The sequence below is a fragment of the Megascapheus bottae genome, chromosome 3 (assembly GCF_031878675.1).
Source record: "Megascapheus bottae isolate mThoBot1 chromosome 3, mThoBot2.hap1, whole genome shotgun sequence".
Classification (NCBI taxonomy): domain Eukaryota; kingdom Metazoa; phylum Chordata; class Mammalia; order Rodentia; family Geomyidae; genus Megascapheus; species Megascapheus bottae.
Window position 1 is genome coordinate 49405192 of NC_143511.1, and position 27737 is coordinate 49432928.

At 36.9% G+C, this 27737-nt stretch overlaps 1 protein-coding gene across 1 annotated transcript in view; it reads right to left on the reverse strand.

The window, feature by feature from the left end:
- Nucleotides 1-27737, reverse strand: part of Mllt3 (MLLT3 super elongation complex subunit) — a 273764-nt gene that overhangs the window by 99788 nt on the left and 146239 nt on the right. Inside the window, exons 3-4 of the mRNA XM_090330052.1 lie at nt 16261-16343; nt 5080-5223 (exon numbers count right to left, since the gene is read on the reverse strand). Coding sequence (XP_090186178.1) covers nt 5080-5223; nt 16261-16343 — 227 coding nt within the window. The remainder of the gene's footprint in view (nt 1-5079; nt 5224-16260; nt 16344-27737) is intronic.

Consider the following 27737-nt stretch of genomic DNA (forward strand, 5'->3'; position numbering starts at 1 on the left):
GGGAGGGAGGGAGGGAGGGATTGCTGGCATGCATGCATGCAGTAAGGCAGGCAGGCAAAAAAAAACTACTTAATTTCTAGACCAAAAAGATATAAGCAGCTATAAAATAAACTCAGTTGTCTAAAAGATGATTACTCAAGTTGCTTTCTTCATAGCAGCACAGGATTCTGGGCATAATACAGGTAAAACTCTTTAGTGTAGCTATCAAAGGTTTTAATTAATATGCCAACACTTCAGAATTAAGGATAATTATAAGAATTGCTAAATTTCCCAATGAGGACTTAAATCTTAAAAAGTGATAGTCCAAATAAACCTAAAGTTACACTTAGATAAACCTCTAGATTGTAAACTCCTTGAAGAAAGACACCATAGACTAACCTTCAGACACAACACAAGTATATCAATGGGCTGGCCACTCCTGTGAGTAAATATTGAATAGATGACATTAAACAGCAAAACTTTTCCATTCTATACTTAAGTACCTGAGATAAGAGTAAGCAAGCATCTGTTGTGAACCACTAAGTAAAGGGACAAGACCATGGCATTGACTGATCTATCCTGTACGTAACTAGGATCATGCATTCCCTATAAAGAAAACTGCCATACCCACTCCATGGCTAATAAACATAGATTTAGTACATTGCAATCACTCTTACAGGGCAGCCCATATAGAAAATAACAGAGAGGAGGTTTTGAATTAAGTCTGTCTGAGCTTAAGTTTTTACCAATTGCACTGCACTCCCTCTTAACCAGAAATGCAGAGACAACTTATAATGGTAAAGTTTAGTCATATGTAGTGACTAATATATCGTCTTTGCTTTGCTAATAGCCCAAAGTATAGCTCATCATCTTTCAACCTAATGATTTGGGGTAAAGGAGAGTAAACCTTTTATGTTGTTCTTCAGTATGAATTCTGGATATTATGAATCAGGTGATCAGTGACTAGAAAGGAAGTCCTCATTCAGTATAGTTACTATGCCTCTAAGCCTGCCATGGTGCATGATGATCAACACAATTGAACAACTGCTATTCCAAAGGGAACTATCATTTCATCTTTGGATGGGAAATAAGTATCTCAGCAGAATGAAGAGGTGCTTATCCATGGGATATGCTTGGCTCTTTCCTTAAAATTCAAAAGCAAATAGAAAATCACAAATGCCATAAATTTATGATTCACTCACTGGCCCTAACCCTGCCTTTCTGCCAATCAAAGCATACAATCTCAAAATAAAGGTACTCTCCTCACTTAATAATAAGTAAAAATAGTAATCATTAAAAATATTTAGAAAATAAGTATACAATAGTGAATCTAATTCTTACAAAATAATTCAAATTGTTCTCTTCCATTTCCTAATCTCTATCCTCTCTCTTTATTAAGTCCTGATAAGTGAGAGTCTAAGCCAAATCCACAAATTCCCCAACAAGCTCCATTGAGATCTCTAACTTACAGGAAATTACCCTCAGGTTCTGGAAAAAAAATTATTCTACATTTCAATAATTTCAGAAAATAATGCTTAAATACAATGTACCTAACCCACAAAAATCTTTTTTCTTTTAAAGCAAAGACATTCTTAATATTAGGGAATGATTTACTAGATGAACACATGGTACATTTCCTACAGGGGGAAGTATAGTGAGATTTCATTGAGACATTATCTAAATAAAAATGGTTATGACACTAAAAATAAACCTAGTGGGAGAAAAAATTGTCACATAGCTATAGTTTACACATTGTAAAGTAATATTGTTTTAAAAAGCGTACTGATTCTCAAGATTCTTCTGGCAAAAAGTTCTTTGGAATTTTTTTGTCTAAAAGCTGAAAGCATTTTTTTTCTAAGACGCAGCTGGCTTTGAAAACTACCTTTGCAATTGCTAGAAAAGGTAAGTTCAATTTTTAAGAATGTTTCATACTTTTCCATTAGAAGAAAGAAAACGAAAGAAAAGGAACCACAAGCCACATTTGTGTACTTTACTTGTGCCTCAAGCTATGTTTAGTAATTACACCCAGTACATATGAAGGACTCATTTGTTTTCTTAAAGATAGGCTATATACACCTTGTCACACATGTAAAGTTAAAGAATAAGCAAAACAGAGCCCCAAAACTCTGTCTCTACCTCAAAAAATTTATTAGAAGAGACACCATCATGAAGAGGCGTCTAATAAAAGCAAAATGGCTCAAGAGTCAGTAAAATCAATATGAGCTACTTTAATGTCTCAACGATGGTGTGTGTTTAAATGTCAAGTTAAAAATAATATACACTGCTGGGCACAAGTGGCTCATGTCTGTTATCCTACTATGCAGGAGGCTGAGCTCTCAGGATCACAGTTCAAAGCCAGCCTGGACAGGAAAAGTCTGTGAGACTATTATCTCTAGTTAACCACCAGAAACCCAGAAGTGGCACTCTGGCTCAAAGTGGTATAGTACTAGCCTTGAGCAAAAGAGCTCAGGGACAATGCCCACACCCATGAGTTCAAGCCTCACGGCTGACAAAAAAGCGTAAATAAACTAATACATATATATAAATATACACATATATACACACATATATTTTACATATACATACATCAACAATATAAATAAGTCAAAATGTTTTAATCTATTGCTTTTTTACATAAAAGTAATTATCCCATATGAAATGGGAATAGTATGATTTTGAATGGATTTTTATTTCACTTCAAAATTCACTATCATCAGTCTTCTAAAGAACTTGAAACACATGTCAAATAATGTTCATTCAGAATCTTCCCCACCCTCCCCGCCCCCATTTTTTCCAGTCCTAGGGCTTGAACTCAGGACCTGGGAACTGTCCCCGGGCCTCTTTGTGCTCATAGCTAGCACTGCACCACTGGAGCCACAGCACCACTTCAGGCTTTTTCTGAGTGGTTTATTGGAGATAAAGAGTTTCATGGCCTTTTTACCAGGGCTGACTTTGAACCTCAATCCTCAGATCTCAGCCTGAGTAGCTGGGATTACAGGTGCGAACCATCAGCTTCCAGATATCTTTGTCAGTTTTAACTCTAGAGTTTTCAAGACACAAGTAAAGTCTACTAGGAAGCACTAAAAGCTACAAAAAGCACTTAAAGAGACACACAGAAATAGAGAGAAATCCCAAGGAGCATTGTTTTGAGATAAAGACAGAGTGGAGCCAAAGACAAAATGAAGATGTGACCTTATGAGGAGGCAGTGTTGGCCTGCTACCTGTGATCACTGATCTCTGCCTCTCCTCCTGCTCACAAGCAACCTGGAGTACTCTGCAACTACGTGGTTGTTTTTAAAAAGTTCTTGTCATCTTTATGATATTTAGCATAAGCCCGATATATTTAAGTACTATCATTTACATACTCCAATAATTGCCCAACCATATATCCATGAAGGATAATCAGAGGCACAAGTGCCTATCCTGAAAAGGAAAATAAAGAGAGTGACCAGGATTTAAAATGTTGGTAAGGATATAACTATAAGTAAGTAGGTAGCATCAATATTGCATTCTTGATAACTGCTAAAGGAATAAATTGAGGTTATTTTTAAAAATAAGCTTCCTAAACCGTTATATAATATGTACTTCATGTTAAATGAGCTGTGTGTTACACAAGCCCACTTCATCAGGAAGATTTATCTCCTCACAGAGCGCACTAAGGGGCGGCTCACTCCTGACTATTGGTCCAATGACCCCAGTGCTGACATGCTGGTGAAGAAGGAAACACAGCAAAAGTATTTCTGAGCTTCAAATGCCATCAGAAATTCATGGTAAAAATGAGAGCCTGGTAAAACCGGACTTGAGAAGAAGTGTGGCCCATATAACATCCAAAGTTCACATAATTGTATATATGGACAATTTCCTCATGACAGGCTCTAGCATGTCCCAGAGGTTCTCAAAGTAGCTGTCTATGAGTTTATACAAGGACAGTTTTCTGCACCACATAGTAAGCAACTCTTTCCTATAAAGCCCCACGAACAGTTTATCAGTGGTGGAAGATATCTTCCTATATTATAGTCGTACATAGTCTTATAGCAGATGATAATTATTTTGTGTTCTTCTTTTATGAGTGGAATGTTATAAAGAGGGTACAGATACATTCATCAGGTACATAATTATTTTAATGAATATAAAAGTATATAAAAAGGTAATTTCAAACTTAGATCATTCTGAATTGCCCCTATAAAATTTAAAAAGCAAGTTCATTTAAAGTGAGGATAACGGTCCCACTGACATGGACAGAGTCTTTCAATGTAGTTGAATTCACAGCAAGAAATCATTCTACATGTTCAAGAAATTCCTCTTAAAACCCTCTCCCAACCTATTTAACAGATGGGCAAAAATGATCTGCCCTTGATTATCATCATTCTTAAAAAGTAACTCCTTTTAGCCAGGTGCAGTAGCTCATGCCTGTAATCCTAGCTACTCAAGAGGCTGAGATCTGAGGATCATGGTTCAAAGCCAGCCCGGGCACTAAGTCTATAAGACTCTTATCTCTAATTAACCACTAGAAAACCAGAAGTGGTGCTGTGGCTCAAGGACAATGCCCACGCACAGGGGTAGGGCAGTAACCTTAAGCTAAAGAACTCAGGGACAGATCCCAGGCCCAGAGATCAAGCCCTGGGATTGACAGAAAAGTATCTCCTTTTTACCTCAATACAATTTGAAAAACAGAAATACATATTCAAATAATAAAAGAACGTCTTATGAGAGCTTCCCTATTAATTATGATCAATACCATGCTGACAGCCAGTCCTTTGTAACATCATTATTGGCGACTAAAGCTTTTCTTAAAAGTTCCTATAAAATAATATTAAAAAGTCCAGATATTATTCTTTTCTTAATTGAGGATAGTTTACTGCTCATTTATATTGGGCTCTGTCAAAATAAATTGGAACTGATTAGATCTGAAGGCTGTTCTAATCAACCATGTTATTTTAGACTCTCATACCCACTTCAAACATTATTGTTTGCTGACCTCTTTATCTGAAACCATTAAGTAGCTTTCCCTCTTTTATCTCCTTCAAAACATTAGTAAACATTTTAACACACCAGAAAGTAGGTTTGCATAGGAAGGCTTTTCACAAGAGAGCCACTTACCCCTCCTGCCTTCAGCAACTTTCTTCGAAAGTCCTCTGTGGGGTTGTTGAAAGTTAGTTTTTCACAGCGGAGGTGATTCACTGGTGGATGGCCTTCAAGATGCAGGAATAAGTCATAATCAAAGCGGACTTTCTTAGGTTCTTCCTAGAAGTTAATAAATTAAGACAGAAAAAAAGTAGGCAAAATAGAAAAATTTAAAGCAAAGATTTAATCATCATAAGGAATAGAAAAAATTTAACAGCTGTAATGTCAAAGCAATCAAAAGAACCAAAAGAACCATGATTATATGATTATATACAAAACAAAATGGAGGTATATAATAAATTAGTTTCTCATGTTAGGAAAAACCAAGAAGCAAAAACTTATTACCTTCTCCTCAGCTCTCTTAAGTGAAACATCACAATCAACACAGCCACCAACTTCCTTTTTCTTTCTAACTCATACTCTATACCCAGCACTGACTGTAGGCTTTCCATTCTCTCTCAAGCCCTCCTTGAACTCATAGTCCATTCTACCAGTTATTGTCCAAACTACCACAAACATACTCTTCTACTAGGTTTCCAGATTCAGGATATACTTTCCTCCATTCCTGAATCTCTTAAAAATTATCTATGGAAAACAAAATTCTGTTCTGTGTGATTCCAATGGCCATTAGTATAAAAATCTAACCTTCCTTGAATGTTACTGGAGTATTCCTAATCTGGCTCTTGTCTTATTGTCCCTCCACACCCCTTTTGCCCATCTTTGGTCCAATGACACATTGCTGCTATTTTGTTTAGGGTCAAGTCTGGGTTCCACCCTTGCATCTATTATCCTTCATTTCCTACCTTCATTCCACCCACCACTGCCACTTCCAGCTTTCCCTAGACACTCCTCACTCACTTCACTCAGGTTTCACTTCAGGAAGCCTTTATCGAACCCCATTTCCAACTGCCACGGCCTCATCTTTACCGTATGTATGCTCACTATTATCCCTGCTGCATCTCACAATGGTCTTCATGTCTCCATTTACTCAATTATTCAAAGTTGACATAATATTTGAATCATCACTATATCCTTAACAAGTAGTTTACTATCTGCTATAAGCTAATATATAATTAATAATGCCTATGCAGTGAATATTCTCCTGAAGAAAGAATGAGGAGATAGCCCAGGTATGGTGGCTTGAGCTTGTAATCCCAACTACTTGGAAGGTAGAGATCTGCAAGATTGTTGGGCAAACAGTTAGTGAGCTGCCCATCTGAGCTAGTAAAAACAATGGTATGTACCTAGGATCCCAGCAACACAAGAGGCTCTAAGTAGAGGATTGAGGTCTAAGGCCAATCTCAGGAAAAATTACAGACTCCATCTAAAACTAACTAAAGCAAAAAAGAAGGGGTTGAGAACATGGCTCAGATCACCAAAAAGGAGGGGGAAAATGCAGACAAAATAGCATCCTATTCAATAGAATACAATAATTTGAATTTCGTACCTAGGTTCATCTCTTAAGCCCTAGTGCATTTATTGTTCTCTACATACTCAATTTTATACATCCATGGTGACATGAAGGCTGCAGATGCTAAGGATAACTAATGTGTCATAATATTTATGGCATTTAATCCCTACTGTTTACCACCGAGTCAGCTGTGTACTGTTCTGGTATTGTATTACTAAAACATACTGACACAAGTGACTCAAAAGTCTTAGCATTTAAAACCGTCACAATGTAGGCACAACCTATTAGAAGTTCATGGCTTATGGCTCCTTATTCAAATATTCCCAAACCTTAATCACCACTTCTTCCCGCATCTGCTTTTTATTTCCCATCTAGTCTGGCATGAATCTTGTTGCTCCCCCTCCCTCTTGCAGGAAGCCACTCTCTCCAGTATTTCCTCACCATTCCATCTCTTCTTGCTTTACTGACCCTTGGAAGTCCTTGATCTGTCTGTAGTTTCCAACTCACTGTGAATCAATCTCATCCATGACACTAGTTTCTGTCAGCATCATCAACCCAGGTCTCACTCAACTGCCATATGTATGTGTTCCAGAGGTTGACTTATAGCAATAACTAACTCCTATATACATTAGTTATCTTTCTTTTATACTCTGTCTTAACAAACATCCCTAACTGCTTGCCAAGATTAAGCATCGAAGTGATGTTCCATTTATCACAGTCCAGTTTTCTCCTGGTTTTACTGAGTATTCTTCCATGGAGCTGTCAGATCTACCTCTATCTTGTAGTTTCTGTGGGCATTAACTTAGCTCAGACCTTAACATCACCTGGTCTCCTCTTTGTGTTTGAAACTGAGTCAGTCTACTTACCAGAAAAACAAGAGAACCTGCTTTGGTTTACTTACCACAATAACAAGAAAATGATTTTGCTAACACAACAATCAGATATCTTTTCACTAATATTGTTTTTTTTATTTAATTTTTTAATTTTTTAATTTTTTTATATTTTTATTTTATTTTTTATTGTAATTAGTAAAAGGGTTACATGATATTTGCCAGATAGAAGGTTCATTAATTCACATACATTGATACCCTTTCACATGTCTTGGTACCCGTTTCCCTCCCCCCCCCATCACTAATATTGTTTTAAAAGCCTCTACATGCTCATCAATGTCTATGATATAATCCCCCTTCCTTGAAATAACCAATATTATCTTTGACCTTATTCTCTGTATTTCATTTGTTCTCATTCTACATTCTCTCCTTCCTCAAGTCAGAATCACTTGCATCTTCCTCATACTTCATATTGTCGTATTCATTGTGCCTTTTCCATGTAGGGCTTCTTATGGTTGAAAGATTTTCTCTCCCAGCATGTTTTTTCCATTGTCTAGTTCTTAATGCATATTTTACTCATGAGCTGGGTATGTGGCTTTGTGGTAGTCTAGCATGCATGAAGCCCTGGGTTCGATCCTCAGTATCACATAAACAAAGAAAAGAAAATTTACTCAGAACTCAGCTAAACCACTAAAGTCCAGGGAAAGTCTTTCTAACACTCCTGGTACTATCTGAATTTGACATCTCTTTTACTGCCTTCCTCTGAAGGTGTAATTGTCACTTTGAATTATAACTTTTGTCTTATCTCACCATTAAATGGTGAAATAGTCAATGCTGCCTCAGAATTAACTAAGAAAGGTGGTAGTTTTCAGTTTGGGGATTGGGAATGTAAACTGGCAAAGCCTTATTGTTAGACATTTTGGCAATACCTATTGACATACTAAACATCAGTGATGGTTGACACTGAAATTCTTCTAAGAACCCTTCTATTGTAATATTTAAATATGAAATATAAATATTCATGGTAGAAAAATTACATATGACATATTCATCATGATCATGGAGTACTTATTTAAATAATTAAATTCTGACTTAGGCATATTACTAAAATTAAAAATATTCCACAGCGTATCTATACACGGTGGAATTCTATGCTTCCATAAGAAAGAATGACATTTGCCCATTTGTAAGGAAATGAAAAGACTCGGAAAAAAATCATATTAGGTGAAGTAAGCCAGACCCAAAGGAATATGGGTTCCATGGTTTCCCTCACTTGTAAAAGCTCAAAAGCTACATGCATATGGCCATATAGGAAAAGCATAAGTGAAATGAACTCCAAGATAGGGAAACAAGAGACTTATCCTCGTGGTTGTTTTTAATGTTCTATGTGAAGATATTGCTTTGCTCTTTTTTATGTTTACTTTTTTATGTTTATTTTTTATTGTAATTAATAAAAGGGTTACATGATATTTGCCAGATAGAAGGTGCATTAATTCACATACATTGATACCCTTTCACATGTCTTGGTACCCATTACCCTCCCCCCACCCCCCACTTTGTTTTCCCCCCCTTCCCTATGAAATTTCAAATACCAAATACAAATAAATTCAATATATCAGATAACAAAGTGAGATACTATAACAATATGAGATACCCAAGGGACAGCAAAGGAGATGAGAGATAACATAGTACATTAAGGACAACAACCATTCGTTATATGGCTTTTGTTTCAATATCCTGGAGGTCCTTTCAATTAGCTTCATACTATATGGCCTTATGTATCAAGGTTGCTTTACTCTTTTATTGTTCTTTTTCCTCTCTTCTTTTTCTTTCTTTCCCTTATGGTTTATCCTCTGTTGTTGCTATATCTGACTTTGGTACTAGGTACATTATATATACACATTTATTTTCTTATTTGAATTATGGAAAGGAAAGGGAAAAACAAGATGGTGAGACAAAGGACAAAGGATAAACTAGTGTAACGCTGATATTCACAAGACAATATGTTGAATATGAACTCTACAACTTGGGAGGGAAAGTGGCAGAAAAAAACATGGGAAGGGGTAACAATGTTCAAGAAGTAATGTACTCACTACCTTATAAATGTAACTATAACGCCTCTATACATCACTATGATATTAAAAAATAAATTAAAGAAATATTCCAGGGCTGGGAGCATGACCTAGTGGTTCGATTCCCTAGAATCACATACACAGAAAAAAGCTGAAAGTGGTGTTATGGCTCAAGAGGCAAAGTGCTAGCCTTGAGCAAAAAGTGTCCAAAGACAGTGCCCAGGCCCTGAGTTCAAGCATCTGGACTAACAAAAAGAAAAAAGAAAAAGAAACAAAATAAATAAATAAAACAGAGGTGGTGTTGTGGCTCAGATGGTAGAATGCTAGAAAAAAAAAAGAAAAAAGCTAGAAATGGTGCTGTGGCTCAAGTGGTAGAGTGTTAGCCTTGAACTGAAGAGCTTAGGAACAGTGTCTAGGCCCAGAGTTCAAGCCCCACAACAGACAGACAGACAGACACACACAAGCACGCATGTGTACACACACACACACACACACACACAATTCAACAGAATAAATTATAAGATATGATATTATCATGCCTCTGCCAATTCCCACACTGATATATGCTAATACATGGAAAAATCTGAACAGCTATTTCAAATAGCTAAAATTCATTAAATGGATTCAAGGGAATAAAAATTCCAGGTTTATTCTATATACTTTTACTAGAAGAAAATATACTCAAGAATACTTTTTCTTTTTGTTTTCCTTTTTCTATTTTCCTTACAAGAGATCACATGTAGAGGGCTGTGCATGTTAGAAAAGAGCTCTATCTCTGAGCCATTCCTTAATCCTTCCTGTATGCTTTTCTTTTCTTTTTTCCTTTTTTAATTTTTTTGGCTAGTCGTGGGGCTTGGACTCTGGGCCTGTGCACTGTCCCTGAGCTCTATCAGCTCAAGGCTACCACCCTACCCCTAGGCCTGGGCTTTGTCTCTTCAGCTCAAGGCAACCACCTTACCCCTTGAGACACAGCCCCACTTCCAATTTTCTAGTGGATAACTGAAGGTAAGAGTTCTTTCTGAGCAATGTTACCTGTTCCCTCATTCTCTCTTATTCCTCCTGGCTTAACCTCTTCTTCCAAGTTGGTTTGTTCATATCCAACATAGTATCTAATGGGTTTCACTGCTGAATTGGTTTGCCCTTTGTTCCACTGTTTCTGTGCTTCCCCTTCCCCTCCCCATATCAGGTTTTAAAAAAGAAAATAAATGACCACAAACATTATCTAGGATTACAGGTGAGAGCCACCATGCCCAGTTCTCATGTATGCTTTTTAAAAAGAAAAGTATATTGGACAAACACAATTAATTTCCAACATCACAGATTAATAGTAGCATTACTTTGTGAGCCCTGAAAAGTACAAAGAAAAACACTTTTCAATAAAAATTGAGGATAAGGATTGCAGAAGTGCTCTTAGTGAAAATTTTCTTGTAAAGATTCCTTTTTGAGTCAGGAGAAAATATCCATAAATTTGTGTTCTAGCAAACTTTACATCTTTTCTCATAGAGCTGACATTAATATTCTTGTCAAGCTATGATCCCCAGGAAAGATTCTTCAAAGTTCAAATAAGACAGCATGTATTTGCTCTGTATATAAAACTAATATGCTTACTACAGTACAAAATTGATTTTGCAACATCAAATTTACTCTGCTCACTATGCAGAAGCATTGTCCCAGACATTCATGCCTGAACTTCTTTTTTCTGACAGCATACTAAGAGAGAGAAGCAGGAATCCTTTCAAACCTAAAGTACCACCATCGATTAAGTTTCATTGGGTCTGTTATTTTTGAGTTTCTGAAATACACATGATTCTCAGGCTGGTTTTGTTGAACACAAATACAAAATAAGACAACAAACACAACCCAAGAGAAAGACTGACACTCTACCAGCCTCTTGACTCTGACAGCTTAAATAAATGAGGAGTGTGAAGACAAGACCCTTAGCAAAGCAGGGCAGGCACAGGGCAGGAGGGGCTCTGAGGGCAGGATAGTGGCCTTCCCATACAGTATGAGGACTCTCTCAACACTGGTGGGAGTCTTTAGGCAGCTGTCTTTCATTCCCTAGGAAAACTGTGAACATCTTTGTGTAAATTATTACTATCATAAACACTGACTCTTCAAGATACAGAAAATGCCTGTAATAAATACAATGTTACATACTCAAATTCAGTGAACATACTAGAGCAGTGGCCTAGACCTATTAAATTTTATAAACTAATCATTTTAGTCAGAAGAAAAGCATGAGTATATCCAGTAGGATTTTTTTTGCATTAAATCTATTTCTTTTTTTATTGTAATTAGTAAAAGGGTTACATGATATTTGCCAGATAGAAGGTGCATTAATTCACATACATTGATACCCTTTCACATGTCTTGGTTATCCAGTAGGATTTTGATAACATTCTATTAGCCCAAAAAAATAAATGAGAGAGAGAGAGAGAGAGAGAGAGAGAGAGAGAGAGAGAGAGAGAGAGAGAGAGAGAGAGAGAGAGAGAGAGAAAGAAAGAAAAATAAGCAGACACTGGAGGAGGGTGACCCCAGAGTGAGCCAACTCACATTAGATATCTAACACAGCTAAATTCACACACAAAAAAACCCTAGAATGGTGAGCATTAGGGGCTGAGGAGGAGAAATGAGACATTATTAATCAATAGTATTGTTTTACTTAAATAGTGAATAAATTCTAGAGATCTGTATGACATCATATCCATCGTCAACAGTAATGTATTATATATTTAAATTTTACTAAGGAAACAGATCTCATGTTGTGTTTTTATTATGATAAAAATTTTAAAAATAGAAATTTTATTGTAAAGGTGATGTACAGAGAGGTTACAATTACATAAGTCAGGTAATGAGTGTATTTCCTTTTGAGTAATTAGCCATTCCCCCATTCTAAGTTTTACCCCTCCCAACTTCTCTCCCCTCCAAGTTGGTTTGTTCATTTCCAATGCAGTGTCTAGTAGGTTTCACTGCTGAATTGGTTGTCCCACTGCTTCTGTGCTTTCCCTTCCCCTCCCCAAATCAGATTTAAAAAAAAAGAAAGAAAAAATATGACCACAAACAGTATAATCTAGTTCTTGGAGTTCATTTTGATAAGCATTTACAAAAATCAAATTTTTTTGTATCAGTAGTAGGGCCAAAACTCAGGGCCTAGATGCTGTCTCTTAGGTTTTATGTTCAAGTGTAGCACTCTCCCACCATGCCACAACTCTACTTTTAGCTTTTTGGTGGTTAACTAGAGTTAAAAGAAGTTTTATGAGCCCTCCTGCTCAGGCTTGCTATGAATTGAAATTCTCATATTTTAGCCTCCTGAGTAGCTAGAATTGCAAGTGTGAACCACTGGTGTCCAGTGATAAAACTGAATTTAAAAAATACATGTAGCTCAGAATATGGTAGAATGTGGCTAGAATGTGGTAAAAAATCTTACTCCTAAACATACTCTCAAATTAACAGGAGTCACAAAACAAGAACTGCTTAACTAAAAAATTACTAACACAGTCCATTGATACTCAAGAGGTTGAGATGTGAAGATTTGTAGTTCAAGGCTAGCATGGACAAAAAAGTCAGTGAGACTCTGATCTTTAATTAACCACCAAAAAGCTGGAAATTGAGCTGTGGTTCAAGTAGTACAGGTCTAGCCTTGAGGGGAAAAAATTTTCAGGGATGGTGTCCAGGTCCTGAGTTCAAGACCCAGGATGGACACGTGCACACAAAAATTACTAACATAAAAAAGTATTTAAAAATATTATAACTACATACCTTTCACTGACATTAAATAGATGTTAATTCTTCCACCAAATTTATTTAAGATATAAAATTTTAGATACAAAGTTTTAAGTAGATATACATATACATGCCAGTTTCATGTATGTAGAAATAGATAGATGTAGATGATGTAGATGTAGATGGATATATCTGGATCTCTCTCTCAGAGAGAGAGAGAGAGAGAGAGAGAGAGAGAGAGAGAGAGAGAGAGAGAGAGAGAGAGAGAGAGAGAGAGAGAGAGAGGTATCAGTGGCTTTCTTTCTCCCCTTCCCTCCCCCTTCCTGGATAAGCAGAGCCTCTGTATTCCGGCATCAGTCTAGGATGCTCTTTTCTTACATGTACATCTCCAGAGTACTTAGTCATTTCAATAATACCTTTAAAAAATATACAAATGTCACAACCATATATACATATATGTGTATAGATACTTAATGCTGTAACTCTTAAGTCATCATCATCATTTGAGATTTGTTCATTAAATACTATATGCCATTCTATGTAATGCCACGCACTATGTATAGATCCATGTCCCTATTTATAGATGAATCCCAAATTTATATTATCAAACTGAACTGCACAGATTCCACTGGACAACTATGTAAATAGAAGCCATTACTAAGCATGAAATCTTAAGGAAAATCTCAAACTGGAATATTGAAATGAACTAATTTGGACACTGAACAGGAAATCTACTGAACAGTTCTCACTCTCATTGTCTACCCTGCATTCTCATTTTTTTACCTCTTTTTTCTTCATATTTTAAGAAACTAAAATCTTTCAAAAATGAATGTGCCCTCCAATCACATAAAAAACTGCTTAAGTGTCTTCATTATAAGTTGCTTTCAATTCTTTCCCATAAATTTCAAGGACATTGAATGCATGTGTGTGTGCGTGTAGTTGAGGAGTGATACTTGCTGCCACTCTATACTTCATTTGCTCTCTTTTTTGGAGAAGCTTCTGGAACTTCTGGTGTCTCTCTCTCTCTCTCTCTCTCTCTCTCTCTCTCTCTCTCTCTCTCTCTCTCTCTCTCTCTCTCTCTATCATGGGACTTGAACTCTGGGCATGGGAGCTGTCCCTAAGCAATTCAGCTCAAGGCCACCACCCTACCCCTTGAGCCACAGCACCACTTCTGCATTTCTAAGTGGTTAATCGGAGATAAGAGTCTCACAGCTTTGTAGTGCCAGGCTGGCTTTGAACCACAATCCTTAGATCTCCGCCTCCTGAGTAGCTAGATTATAGGAGTGAGCCACCCAGCCTGGTTATTTCTATCAAGATTAAAATGAGCACAAAAGTTACAGAGAGAGGAATTAAGAGGAGGAGGAAGAACAGGAGGAGGTGCTCAGTTTAAGCTCCTGTACCAAAAAAAGTCACAGATAGGATTGCATATTATAATCAAACAATTCTGCCAAAGCACATACCCTTGACATTTGAAAAAAAATGTCTGCACAAAAATGTTGAAATGATTGTTTAGGGTATCATTAACATCATAGTCAAAAAGTGAAAATAAGTCAAATGGCCATGAGATTACAAATGAAAAAAAACAAAATATGATTTATGTATGATAAAATTTGATTCAGCTAATAATAACATGCTATAATAAGCCATGTGCTGGTGGCTCACCCCTGTAATCCCAGCTTCTCAGGAGCCTGAGATCTGAGGATCATGGTTCAAAGCCAGCCCAGGTACTCAAAGTCCATGAAACTCTTATCTCCAATTAACCACCAGAAAACCGGAAGTGGCCCTGTGGCTCAAGTGGTAGAGTGCCAGCCTTGAGCTAAAGAGCTCGGGGACTACGCCCAGGCTCAGAGTTCAAGCCTCACAACTGATAAAAAAAGAAAAGAAAAAAAAAACTATTTACTTTTGAAGCTATTATACATCTACTAAATGAAACACTATGTAAAGAACTCAGCATACTGTCAAAGACAAGTAAGTAACCATTTAATTGTCGAGAAATAAGTCATTCTCAAGTATGTCACTCCAAAAATGAAAATGTAAGCTTAACCCCAGTTAATGGCATGGAAAGTTTGTGCTGGTATAGCAGTAATGTGGCATATAAGGAGAAGGACCAGAAAGTAACAAAAATATGGAAAATAATTCATCCTGTTATCCATGTATTTCAATAAAAAGACAATTTAATTATAGGTTGATTAAAATGCATTATCTCTTATAAAGAAAATTTTGCCAGTCCTGATCTAGAACTCTACCACTTGAACTTCAGCACCACTTCCGGCTTTTTTCTATGTATGTGGTACCTAAGAATTGAACCTAGGACTTCATGCATGCTAGGCAAGCACTCAACCACTAGGCCAAGCTCTGGGACCTCGCAGTTCACTTTTTAAAAGAGAATGTTCTCGCTTTATAGAGTACTTTTAGAAACTATGGATGCCTTTGTATTAAAAAGTCATGCATAGCATCCTTAAAATATCCAACATATTATTTGTTAAAAATGACATTTGAAATATGATGTAAAAATCAATGTTAATAAAATCTTTAAAAAGAAACCCACATGAAATCATTCTAAGCCTCAAAAGTTCTATAAATATAGTCAGGCACTGGTGGCTCACACCTCTAATCCTAACTACTCAGGAGGCTGAGATCCGAAAATTGCAGTTCAAAGCCAGCCTGGATGCACAAGTCCGTGAAACTCTTATCCTCCAATTAACAGTCAGAAAACCGTGGCGGTGTCGCTCAAGTGGTACAGTGATAGCCTTGAGCTGAAGAGCTCAGGAACAGCACCCAGGACAAGAGTCCAAGCCCCAAGATGGAAGAAAAAAGTTCTAGAAATATGAAAATAATTGGCAAACCATAATTCCTCTCTTCTGTTTTACAAATAAATACATATAAACCTTTTTCAAAATGGTTATTGTTCTTCTTTAAAATATGTAATGAATTTCATATAACCTTACTTCATATAATTGAAATTATGCTTTTATAGCCACTTCTTCTATGATTAAGGGTAATGGTAGCCAAACTTGTAAGGCAAATTTAGCTTTTATTTTAAAACAATCTAAAGAGAGATATGAGTTACAGATCAAAGTTATTTCAAACAATACTTGGTTAATAGGAAAAGACTACATACCTTGTTTTTAAAATAAACCTCAATTGGCAAGATGAAACCAGCATACCCAGATTCTTCTACTTTGTAAGGTGGATCCTTGCACACTGAAACATTAAAAATAGGAGAAGATGAGAGTTACAAACCCTAAATAAATCTCTTTTTTTTTCAAAATCCCTTTGTACTATCTAGAACCCGTACAAATTCCAATGGCTTAACAAAGCTGTTCTCAATCACAAAATAATATTATCCCTTCTCCCTTTACAGTTCCAAAGCATTATCTGCCTGGATCTACTGCTTTGGTACTGACGGCTTCCTTGTAATCATGTATTCAAGCCATGTCACCTGCTAATTAAATCCCCTTTCCTTCCTCAAAAAGCAGAAACAGCATGTCCTAAGGAAGTCAGTGTCATGGGCTCCAACAGCTGGCACGCCTTCTGACCAATCCATTATCCAGCTTGAACTCAAGTTGTCTCACTTCTTCAACCTTGGGCTGCTCTTCAACCCAGCAGGATAATGTAGCTTAAGCCAGGGGTGACTATTATGTACTGGATGCTTATGCTCCCTCAAATGCATACATTGATATCCTTACCTCTGATGGTAACAATATTAGGAAGTGGGGCCTTCAGAAGTGAAATCCTCATGAATGGGTTTAGTGCCCTAATAAAAGAGGTCCCAGAGAACCCTCTCAATCCTCCTATTATGTGAAGACATGGCAAGAAAAAAATAGTGGGGGACCCTCATTAGAACCCTGCCGTGCTGGCATCCTGATCTCAGACTTCTCGTCACCATAACTGAGAAACAAATTTCAATTGTCTGTAACTGCCACATGAATGGATAAAGACAATGATGTACATAGAATATACAGCAGAGTATACACATAAGTTCTCAATATGTGACTCACATTGAGAAAAAAAAGTATCCTTATATAATCCACTCACTATGGAATCTCTTCAGGTGGAAATACAAAGGAGCCAGCAAATAGAAGAACACTCAAGTCTGTAGCCCCAAACTGGGGATTGATTCTCTACGCAGTTTCTGCTTTCTTTAACAGGGAGAAAAAAACCATCTACACATCTATACATATAGCTCCATACAAGGGAACTATAAGCATTGAGATATACTATTACAGCAATGGTACTGATAATATACATGAAAAAATTGGTACACTGAAAGAAGTAATAGAAAGTATTTTGGTATATAGAGGTAAACTCAAGACATGATTTCTTTTGTTATACTCTAGGCTTTCGGGATGATTTTGAAATGAGGTCTGTGTAGCCCACGTGGGCTTCAAACTTGCAATCTTCTTGCTTCAGCATCACAAGTACTGAGATTACAGGTGTGTGCCTCACCCCCACGGTGGCCAGATGAAGGCAGTATTTTGACATCTGAATGTCTCATTTGAGGAAAATTGTCCCAAAATCATATTGGGACAATTAACTCCAGAATGAGACATCTTGTTTAACCTTATATGTTTTTCCAGTACAACAAACAAACAAAACAAGAATTAAAAAGCAAAAGAAAGGAGTGACATCTATCCTATAGAAAATGACTACCTGCCAACCTGTCATGAATACTGAGATGTCCTGATCACTGGGGCCACTGAAGGCAATGAGCAATCCCCTGCTCCTAGCTCGCGGGCTTGTGTTACACTCACAGCATTTCTAGCCCCAGAACCCTTTGAGCACAACAATTTCAGTGTCTAGGTTGCTTGGGATTAATCATGCCAATGTCATTTGAAGGAAGTTTATTTTGTGGGCTGCTACACTTGCCAGTGGAGTTATAGCTGGTTCTCTGTACACCCTTTTATATAATTCATTTTCTCTATTCTGCATGCAAATTGCTCCTATTATAGGAAACAGCTGCCAGTGAACACATCTTAACGTTGAAGATCTTGACTTTTTTCCACCCCTTACAGAAAAGGATCTGCTATGCATTAATATTCTATATAAGTTTATAAGTTTAGTTCTATAAGAAAATATGTACCAGCTCATACAGTCATTATTTTTAAATATGACGTTTTCATCAATAACAATAAACAATGTCTATAAAGCACCTGAGTTCTTACCGAGAAACAACCATTGGAAACTTTTTTTTTTTTGCTATCCTGGATTTGAGCTCAGGGCCTGAGCACTGTCCTTGGGCTTTCTCAAGGCTAGAGCCCTACCATTTGAGCCACACCACCACTTTTGGCTTTTTCTATGTATGTGGTACAAAGTAATCAAACTCAAATCTACATGCATGCTTGGAAAGCACTCTACCACTAGGCCAAACTCCCAACCCTGGAAACTTTATTAGTAATAAACGTGCCATTTAAATTAGTGGTCATGTAAACACAAACAAATTCTAATTTAAAGATCAGAATAAATTCTAGTATGAGGAAAGTCAAGTTAGGGGAACTTTATTTGGGTAATCTATTATTTATTTGTTTATTGGGGTATCCTATCAGAATCATTAATATGGGCCTGCAACTCATTCTTCCTCTTGCTTGCTTGTCAGTCAGATATGTGGTACGTTGCCAAGTTTGAGAGTTAAAAAAGGAATATGCATATCAAAATGTTTGTGAAAATAAACGATACCAAAATTTTATGTGACAACAAAATGATAGTAATATAAAAATCACTAGAAGTTGTAATTCTTCATCAAACCCAGCCCAGATGTTACCTTTTCCATAACAACTTCTGGGTTCCTGTTTCCTGCTTCCCTCACTGCACTTGTTTGGCAGATTTCTGCAGGTAATAATTTACCTCTCAGAGTCCTCCAATAGATAAGTAACTGTACCTCTCATTCAAATCCACAGTTCTTAGTACTAACCTTGAGCCAAACTAAAAGAATTCAACAAATGTCTGTTGACTTGTTTTTAAATTATTAAATAGGTGTATTTATTTAGTGATGCCTTTGTGTATTCATTTATTAATTTCTTTTTTCATATTTTTTATTGTAATAGGAGGGTTACATTATATTCACCAGATAGAAGGTGCATTACTTCACATACACTGACACCCTTTTCTGCTTCTCCCTTTACTGAGATGTCAGTGCCTAAAAAGTCACCTTCTTAATAGTAGACAGGAATGGATATTAACCAATCAAACTCTCTCAAACTCCCTACCATCAACATACATTTTTCAAAAATTATCTCTGATGATAAAGTACTGATACAGTAGAGACTTCTCTAGAAAACTAGGTACCCAAAAAAGAAATAGTAGAAATTCTGAGAGTATCACGTTTAGGTAACTGAGCTAACTTGTAGGATCAGAAGAGTTCTAAGACCATTTTGAACCTAATATCCTAAAATCTCAAGAATTTCTTCCCTCTCCATACATCACTACGCATGTACTCCAAGGCTCTTACTGGAATACATTTACAAAATTCTCTCTGTCCAGGAAATCACATGTACCATGTAGTTTTACAAAAATGTTTTTAAAAACCCTAAACTTGGGGCCGGGAGTTTGGCCTACTGGTAGAGTGCTTGCCTAGCATCCACAAAGGCCCAGGTTCAATTCCTTGGTACCACATACATAGCAAAAAGCCAGAAGTAGTGCTGAGCCTCAAGTGGTAGAGCTCTAGCCTTGAGAAGGTCCAAGGACAGTGTTCAGGCCCTGAGCTCAAGCTCCGAACTGCCCCCCCCCCCAAAAAAAAATCCTAAACTTGACGTTAGGTGGCAGTGGCTCATGTCTGTAATTGTAGGAGGCTGAGATCTAAGGATTGTAGTTCAAAGCTACCCTGAGCAGGAAAGCTTGTGATACTCTTATCTCCATTAAACTACCACAAAAGCCAGAAGCAGAGCTATAAAAGTATAAGAGCTATAAGTGGAGCTAAAAGTAGTAAAGAGCTAGCCCTAAGCAAAAGAAACTCAAGAACAGTGCCCAGGCCTTGAGTTCAATACCCTTTAGATGAATAAGCAAACTTCTGCTTATATAATAAAATTATATGTAGAAATACATTTGATTATTAAATTAATAGAATTCTTTCTCTGGCAAACATGTATATAGATACACACACACATACACACATCTCTTAAAGCCACAAGTCCTTCATTTAGGCTTTAAAAATATAATTAAACAGCTTTCTCCTTAATTCTGTATGTCTATTTGCCTAATGATTTATACCATCTGAATGCTTTTGTAAAAGACATGGCCTAGTTGCTTATTGGTAATTACTGTCTTTTACTTTATTTACCACAGAAAGCTCTTCAGAAAGGAAACATACCAAACTACCTCTAAATTTAGACTGTTTTGTGCCAAATTGTCCATTGAAACTTGAGAATTCGGAGTTTCTTTCTTTTCACTTCAATCTTATCACATCAGAACGCCCAGAAGTGAGGAACATGGAATCCTAAGTGACCCATTTCTTCATTCCAAACATCTCTGTGCCAGCATCCAACAGTTTAGAGCCAGAAATTTACCATTGCTTCTCTCCAGCTCTTTTCTAAACAATAGCAAACAATGTTAGCCCTCTGATTTTATTACTTTCCACATTTTTTCTAAGAAAGGATTCATGGTAGCAACAATATTGAGTTGTGTAGATGAAAGTTTTCAGTTTGTTGATTTTTTAAGTTCAAATGCCATTCTAAAATCCTAACTGCCTTATATACAATAATACCTGTGCCTTTCATAAATAATGATATAATTAGCTAGATAGGGTTAGGTAGCAGAGAAGTTACAGAATAGCAAGCTACTTAATGCAGATTCACTACAAAGCTCAACTCAAATAACACCATCTCAATACCCCAAAACAAAAATAGTATTTTAGCTGGATGCTAATAGCTCATGCCGGTAATCCTACTCAGGAAGCTGAGATGTGAGGATCACAGTTCAAAACCGGCCCTAGCAGGAAAGTCCATGAGATGCTTATCTCCAATTAACTGTCAGAAAACTACAAGTGGTGCTGTGGCTCAAGACCCATACCCAACAGAAAAAAAATGATATTTTATCTTTCCTACATTCTACTCTTCTCATTGCCCTGTATTAGTCAATCCTAATGTGCCTACTGCCATCAAACCTACATATTCTGAGGTTTCCAAGGACTAAGGTTTTGTCTCGGGCCTCTTCTCATTCCAGACTCGCCAGTTATAAAACTGAGTTGAGTTAACAAAGTATAACTAGCATACACTCACAAGAAAAAGATGGTGAGGCATGGCACCTGATAAAAAAGTGTGCAAAGCTTGCTAGACAGTAGAAAATATGAGAAAACCCAATAGGAATGTAAAGTTCAGCAAAATAAGATGGCAGTCATTGGGCTTGAAGTCTGGGCCTGGGTGACGTCCCTGAGCTCTTCAGCTCAAGGCTTTGGCCCTACTCTTCAGCCCCAACCCCACTTCCCATTTTCTAGTGTTTAATTGAAGATGAGCCTCACATTTTTTAGTGCCCAGACTGGCTTTGAACCTTGATCCTCAGATCTCAGCCTCCTGAGTAGCTAGGATTACAGGCATGAGCCAGCATACCCAGCTCCTCTGAGGATTTTTTAATGAGAGTTTGCCAAGCCCAAGTTAAGCTCAGGTTAAGACAATACATTAAATCTTGAGAGACCATAAGCACAATGTTTATAGTCAATCGTTTCTTGAAAAATTAACAACAAATACGCCAGCAAAATACAGACACCATCCAAAACCTAGACAATATTGAACAAGTCTTTAGACTTAAAAACATTCATTAAAATTGATAATCCACCTACCTACTTGCTCCAAGTTCTCTACATAGTCAACATAAGTAAGTGCTTCAAATAATTAGCCTTATGGACATATATTCTATAGAGACAGACCTAGGAGGGACTCAATGTGTTGTGCAAAACTAGCAGAGGCAGGAAAGTCCATGATACCCTAATCTCCAATTAACCAACAAAAAGCCAGGAAGTGGAGCTGTGGCTCAAGAGATAGAATGCTATCTTTTTTCATATATTTTTATTGTAATTAATATCACTGAAATCCCCTATATATACCTCCCTCTTTTCTCTATATATTATCACTCTTCTTATTTTCATAAGTTTTATCTTATTTTTTCTAAACTTTGTATCCAAATATTCTGTTTATCACCTTAGCTCAGTTATCCTTACGCTATCCCTTTTCTTCATTACTATATTAATCTTACACTCCTACATTATTCTTTTCTTACCTCCCTGCTGTCTTTCATACGATTTTTCTATCTCTGGTCCTCTGTTCATCCTTCAATTCTTATAATGCATGGATCTACATTTGATGGTTGTTGAGCAATGCTGTATATCTAGGTGTTCAATTATACTCTAGGTCCAGAGGGACTTAAATACGATAGAGATCAGATTGAGGTGTTTATTGTTTTGGTCATAAATCAGTGATCAGTGGTGTAAGTCTGTAAGTGCACAAAAAGAAAAAGAGAGTGATAATACCAATCTAAATTTGTGAACATCTATTGTCAGCCAGCTAAAGAGGTCTAGGTTGGTTATATCTGAAAAATTGTAATCTTGTGCAGTATTAATCTTGCTCTCATTTTCAAATGGGCAGAACAAAAAACTCAAGAAAAATGTCAGATCAAGAAATAGCATCTCCCACTCAATATAAACAGGCAATAGAGCAGTCAATGGCAAGTGCTACATATATGCAAATGGTAAACATGATTAACGAAAAGCTTGAAAACATACAGAAAGAGTTACGGGAGGAAGTCATATCTAAACGAGATGAAACCATAAACAAGGTGATACGTGAAAAAGAGGAAACCATAAAGGAGGCCATAATAAAGGATTTTCAAAGAAAAATGGACGAATTCATAGAGTCCACAAACAAAAAGCTGACTAAACTCCAACAAATGTCCGATGAAAATAAAGCTGCTGAGCTAACCACTCAAATGGAAATCAAGGAGTTAAAAGAAATCCATACACAATCTAGAGTGCTATCTTGATTAAAAAAAAATTAAGGGACTGAGTACAGAATCTGCATCCAAGTCCCATATAAACACCACACACACACACACACACACACACACACACACACACACACACACACAGAGCAACTGAAGAGACTTATTTCCTGACATAATCACTTTATGACTTCTGTACATGGCAGAAGCAAAAAGCCCTTGGAACTTCCCCTGGCATGAATATTTTACCTATACCTTACACCTGGCCTAGTTATCACTTTTTGTTTATGGGGAGAAAAACAAAAAAGAAATTTGATGTTTTCATTTTAAAAGTTACCCTTATTTTTCCTTTTAATATGAATTTACTCTTTCCCAATAATATTAGCCTGATCCGTTCAAGGAAGTAAACACTATATACAATCCTAGGGTAACAAAGATAAACTGGAGATCTGATCTGGGTCTAACAGATTGTTAGCTGCTAAGTCCAAGTTGTAGTGCACAGACTAAGACTGAGGAAGAGGAATTTACATAATTAGCAAGCTCCCTTTACTTAATTTATATCTGATGTTGGGGGGGAGGGTGGCATAGTAAGAAAAAGAGAAGAAAGAGAACATACAAACAAGAAAATGTTGAAGGGAAGAGTACTAATTAGAGCCACAGAAAACTCAAATAGAATTGAATAAGTATGGTAAAAATAAAACTGGCTGATTCAACAAGAACGGGAGGTCTTCCTTAGTGAAAAACTACTCAAGGGAAGAAAATAGTACTGCAAAGAAAAAGAGTTACACATTGCAGAAGAAAGAATAGGAAAGATAACATTCAAAATGAGAATGCTCCAATCTCAAATATGTAAATATTATGGCCAACAGCCATAATGTAATCTCACAAGAATACCAAATAATTATGACAATGTTAAGAAGTGTGTGTCTGTGTGTGTGTGTGTCCATGTCCTGGAAAGGATCCAAAACTGTCCTAACTTTAGAGAAAGGATTAAGAACAAGATTTCTTTTCCTGCCTATGCTTGCTGTTTTTGCCCTCTCTGTGGCATTTGGCACAGAGATAGCCTATCTTAAGGACAAAAACTAATCTAAGCTCCATTAGACATTAACAGCAGAAAAAAAAAAAGAGCCACTTGGAGTGATGCTAATAAGATGACAATTGTTTATACTATGTGCACGAGGAATGTGGTTTCTGTTTAGCTTGACAATCTTTCTACCTCCTCAATTAAATCAGAGAAAACCCAGTATCTCTACCACTGTAAAGCAAGATTTCACTGTCTCCTGTATTTCCAGTAACCAGTTCTACAAAGTCACAGGATATGTTTGTTTCCCCAAGAATAAAAACCTACACAAAAGATGAATTCCAAATGTTAGACAAATATCTATGGAGGAAAAAAAAAGTTATCACTAAAGTAAAATCTGACAGCATTGTTCAACGTCACGCACATTATAAACATTTACTTCAGTTTTTAGTGAATATACTTTATGGGGCTATGAAGGTGGCTCAGTGCCACCTTCAGTGGTAGAGTGCTTGCCTTACATTCATGAAGCCCTGGGTTTGATTCCTCAGTATCGCATACACAGAAAAAGTCAGAAGGGACACTGTGGCTCAAGTGGTAGAACACATGCCTTGAGCATAAAGTCTCAGGGACAGTGCCCAGGCCCTGAGTTCAAGTCACAGGACTGGCAAATAAAAAAGAAAAGAAAAAAGAATAAATATACTATTGTTGAATATTTGGGGGAGTTTATACCATTGACAGCATTTTTCCCCCTCTCCCAATACAAAAGTGGGCTACAGGCCAGGAGAGTGGCCTAGCAGTAGAGCACTTGCCTAGCATACATGAAGGTTCAATTCCTAGGTACCATATATAAAGAAAAACACAGAAGTGGTACTATGGCTCATATAGTAGAGCACTAGCCTTGAGTAGGCCACTAGCCTACAGAAACCTGAGATTGAGAACGCGGGAATGCCAGAGGCTGAATGGATTTCCAAAAAAAAAAAAAAAAAAGGCTTTTGCTCCTCTTCTTAGGTCAGTTTTTACAAAATACCCTCTGAATTTGAGGAATTACTTAGCTGAGAGAAATAGCAAAGATACAAATGAAAGAAAAATACAAACAAACACAAAAACTAACAATGCTATAGGTAAGGACTAACAGACAAATTCTGAGGGAGCCACACATAGAACCAAATAGGTCAGGCTAGTCTCAAACTTCCAATCCTCTTACCTCAGCCTCCCCTAGACTGGAATTGCAAATATGAGTCACCTCTGCCAGCATTACCAGCCTTACTTTTAGTTTGTTTTACAGGCAGCCAGTATGATATTGCCAAAAGGATGAAGAAAGGAAACTTAATGAGTAATAGTGATTCTAGAAAAAGGTTAATAGAAGATAATTATAATACAATTTGGGATATATGGTAACTATTTCACTGGTTGGTGTCTGAATCATATTTCACGTGTGTATTTGTGTGCTTATAGGTATGTACATTTTAAAATACCATGTCCATCTAGTCCTTTTGCTTTTTGTTTCACAGGCCTGGAACCATGATCCTTCTGTCTCTGCCTCCCTAGTAACTATGATGATAGGTGTGCACCACCAATCTAGGCCTTGACAGATACTTCCTGGTGGTGGTTTTCACCTTGACATACTAAGACATGAGCTAAGAGAAACGTATATTATAAAATAGAATATATATAATCTTCCAGGATATTGGTACAAAATTTAGAAACCAATATCTAGAAGCTTTAATCTTAAGAATAATTGGGGGGACAAACATTTTTTGCAAATAGAAACAAAGGTATCCAACAGAAGTCAGGATGGCTGAGCAGTTCTAAGGTGGGAGCAGTTCCAAAGCTCTGTGTTCAGAAACAAAAGTATCCAAATAATGAATAAGAGATGTTAACTATTACCCCCAAAGAAATTGAGGACAATACTAAATGCAGGAAACTGAGTTTGAACATGAAGAAAGCTGAGAAATAAACTGAATTTTAAGATGTTATCAAGAATTACTAACCTTAAATATAAAGGTAACAAGCCTTCTCAAGCATACTGCCAAATCTTCTTAAGCATTTTGCTCTCTAAAATCATGGGCTAATTTTTAAAAATACCCTAAATTTAGCAAGAGACAGCATAATGTGGCAGATAAAAATATGTGGAAGTCGGAGGCAGAAGAGCTTAATGGCAAGTCCAGATCTACTCAGACACTCACATGAAATATTCTGTTCCTTCATTTATAAAACAGAGCTAATGTGACTGCTTGCTTCATATGTACATTCAGAAGTACATGAGATAGTCCCTGTTGAACCTGGAAACAGAATTTACCCAGTTATCTAATAGAAGTCAAATATACACTGAAAACATTCAGGAACTTATTTTAGACTTTCTTTTCCAAAAAGCAGACCAAAATACATATATCATACAAGACATTTCATTAAGAATTCACAGAGCTGATTTTCTTTTGCCCTCAAAGGTCCTTGACAGGGATATATGAAAAAAAAGAGAAAAAAAAAGAAGATTCCCTCAGAATTCTTTCACCTCAACTCAGCACTTAAAGTATCAGCAATCCATCAATACTGATCAGCCCACTTTTAAAGTCATAAAGCCCAAGTAAGCATATAATATAGTATGAAGACAAGGAATAAAAGTTTCAAGGTCATGTCTCATAAAGAAGGAACACTAAAATATTGCAATAAAACAAATGAGTAGAAAATGGAAATGTTAGCTAAGCTTAAGTCCTGTGTGGCAGTAAAAGAAAAAGTAACAAGGAATCAAGAGAAGATGGTGGGCTAGAGACAAGATTATACCAGACCTCTGTCTGTTCAAGCAGAAATGCAAGGAATTCAGACACATGATTCTGGCTCTGTATTTACCACAAACTAGCCAGAAGACCCATTTGAGAGTCCTTGTAACCATTACCTTGGACCTTCTTTCTCACATAAGAAACCGGCTTCTATTTCAGAGATGATGTCTCAATCTAAAATTCTACCATTGTAAAGGTAAATTATATATGTTACTTCTAACTTGAAGGCAAATTCATTTTGGTTGTTAGTATCTTCACTTTTAAACTTAAAACATCTATCAGGTACATACCCATCTGCTATCACACAATCAGGAAATGGATAAAACAAGCAAACAAAACAAGAAATGGATACAACGGGGCCGAGAGTTTGGCCTAGTGGTTAAAGTGCTTGCCTAGCATGCACGAAGACCCGGGTTCGATTCCTCGGTACCACATACATAGAAAAAAGCCGGAAGTGGTGCTGAGGCTCAAGTGGTAGAGCTCTAGCCTTGAGAAAGTCCAAGAACAGTGCTCAGGCCCTGAGCTCAAGCCCAGGACTGGCAAAAAAAAAAAAGAAAAAGAAATGGATACAACAAGCTGAATGGAGGTGGCTCAACCTATTATCCTACTACTTGAATGGCTGAGAGTTTGGGAGAACTTGATTCAAGATCACCTATGTTTGCAAAATTCATAAGACTTCTCAATAAATAGTTGAATGTGGTGGCTCATGCCTGTTATCCTGCCTATCAATAGCATAACATAGGAGAACTGTACCCAGGTCCATACTCAAACGTTACAGCAGAAAACGTAGTTGGTGAAGCTGCTTAGCAGTTACAAGAGACTACCTAAGCAGCGTGTGTGGACTACAGTTCAAACCCTAGTAGGATTCACACACAC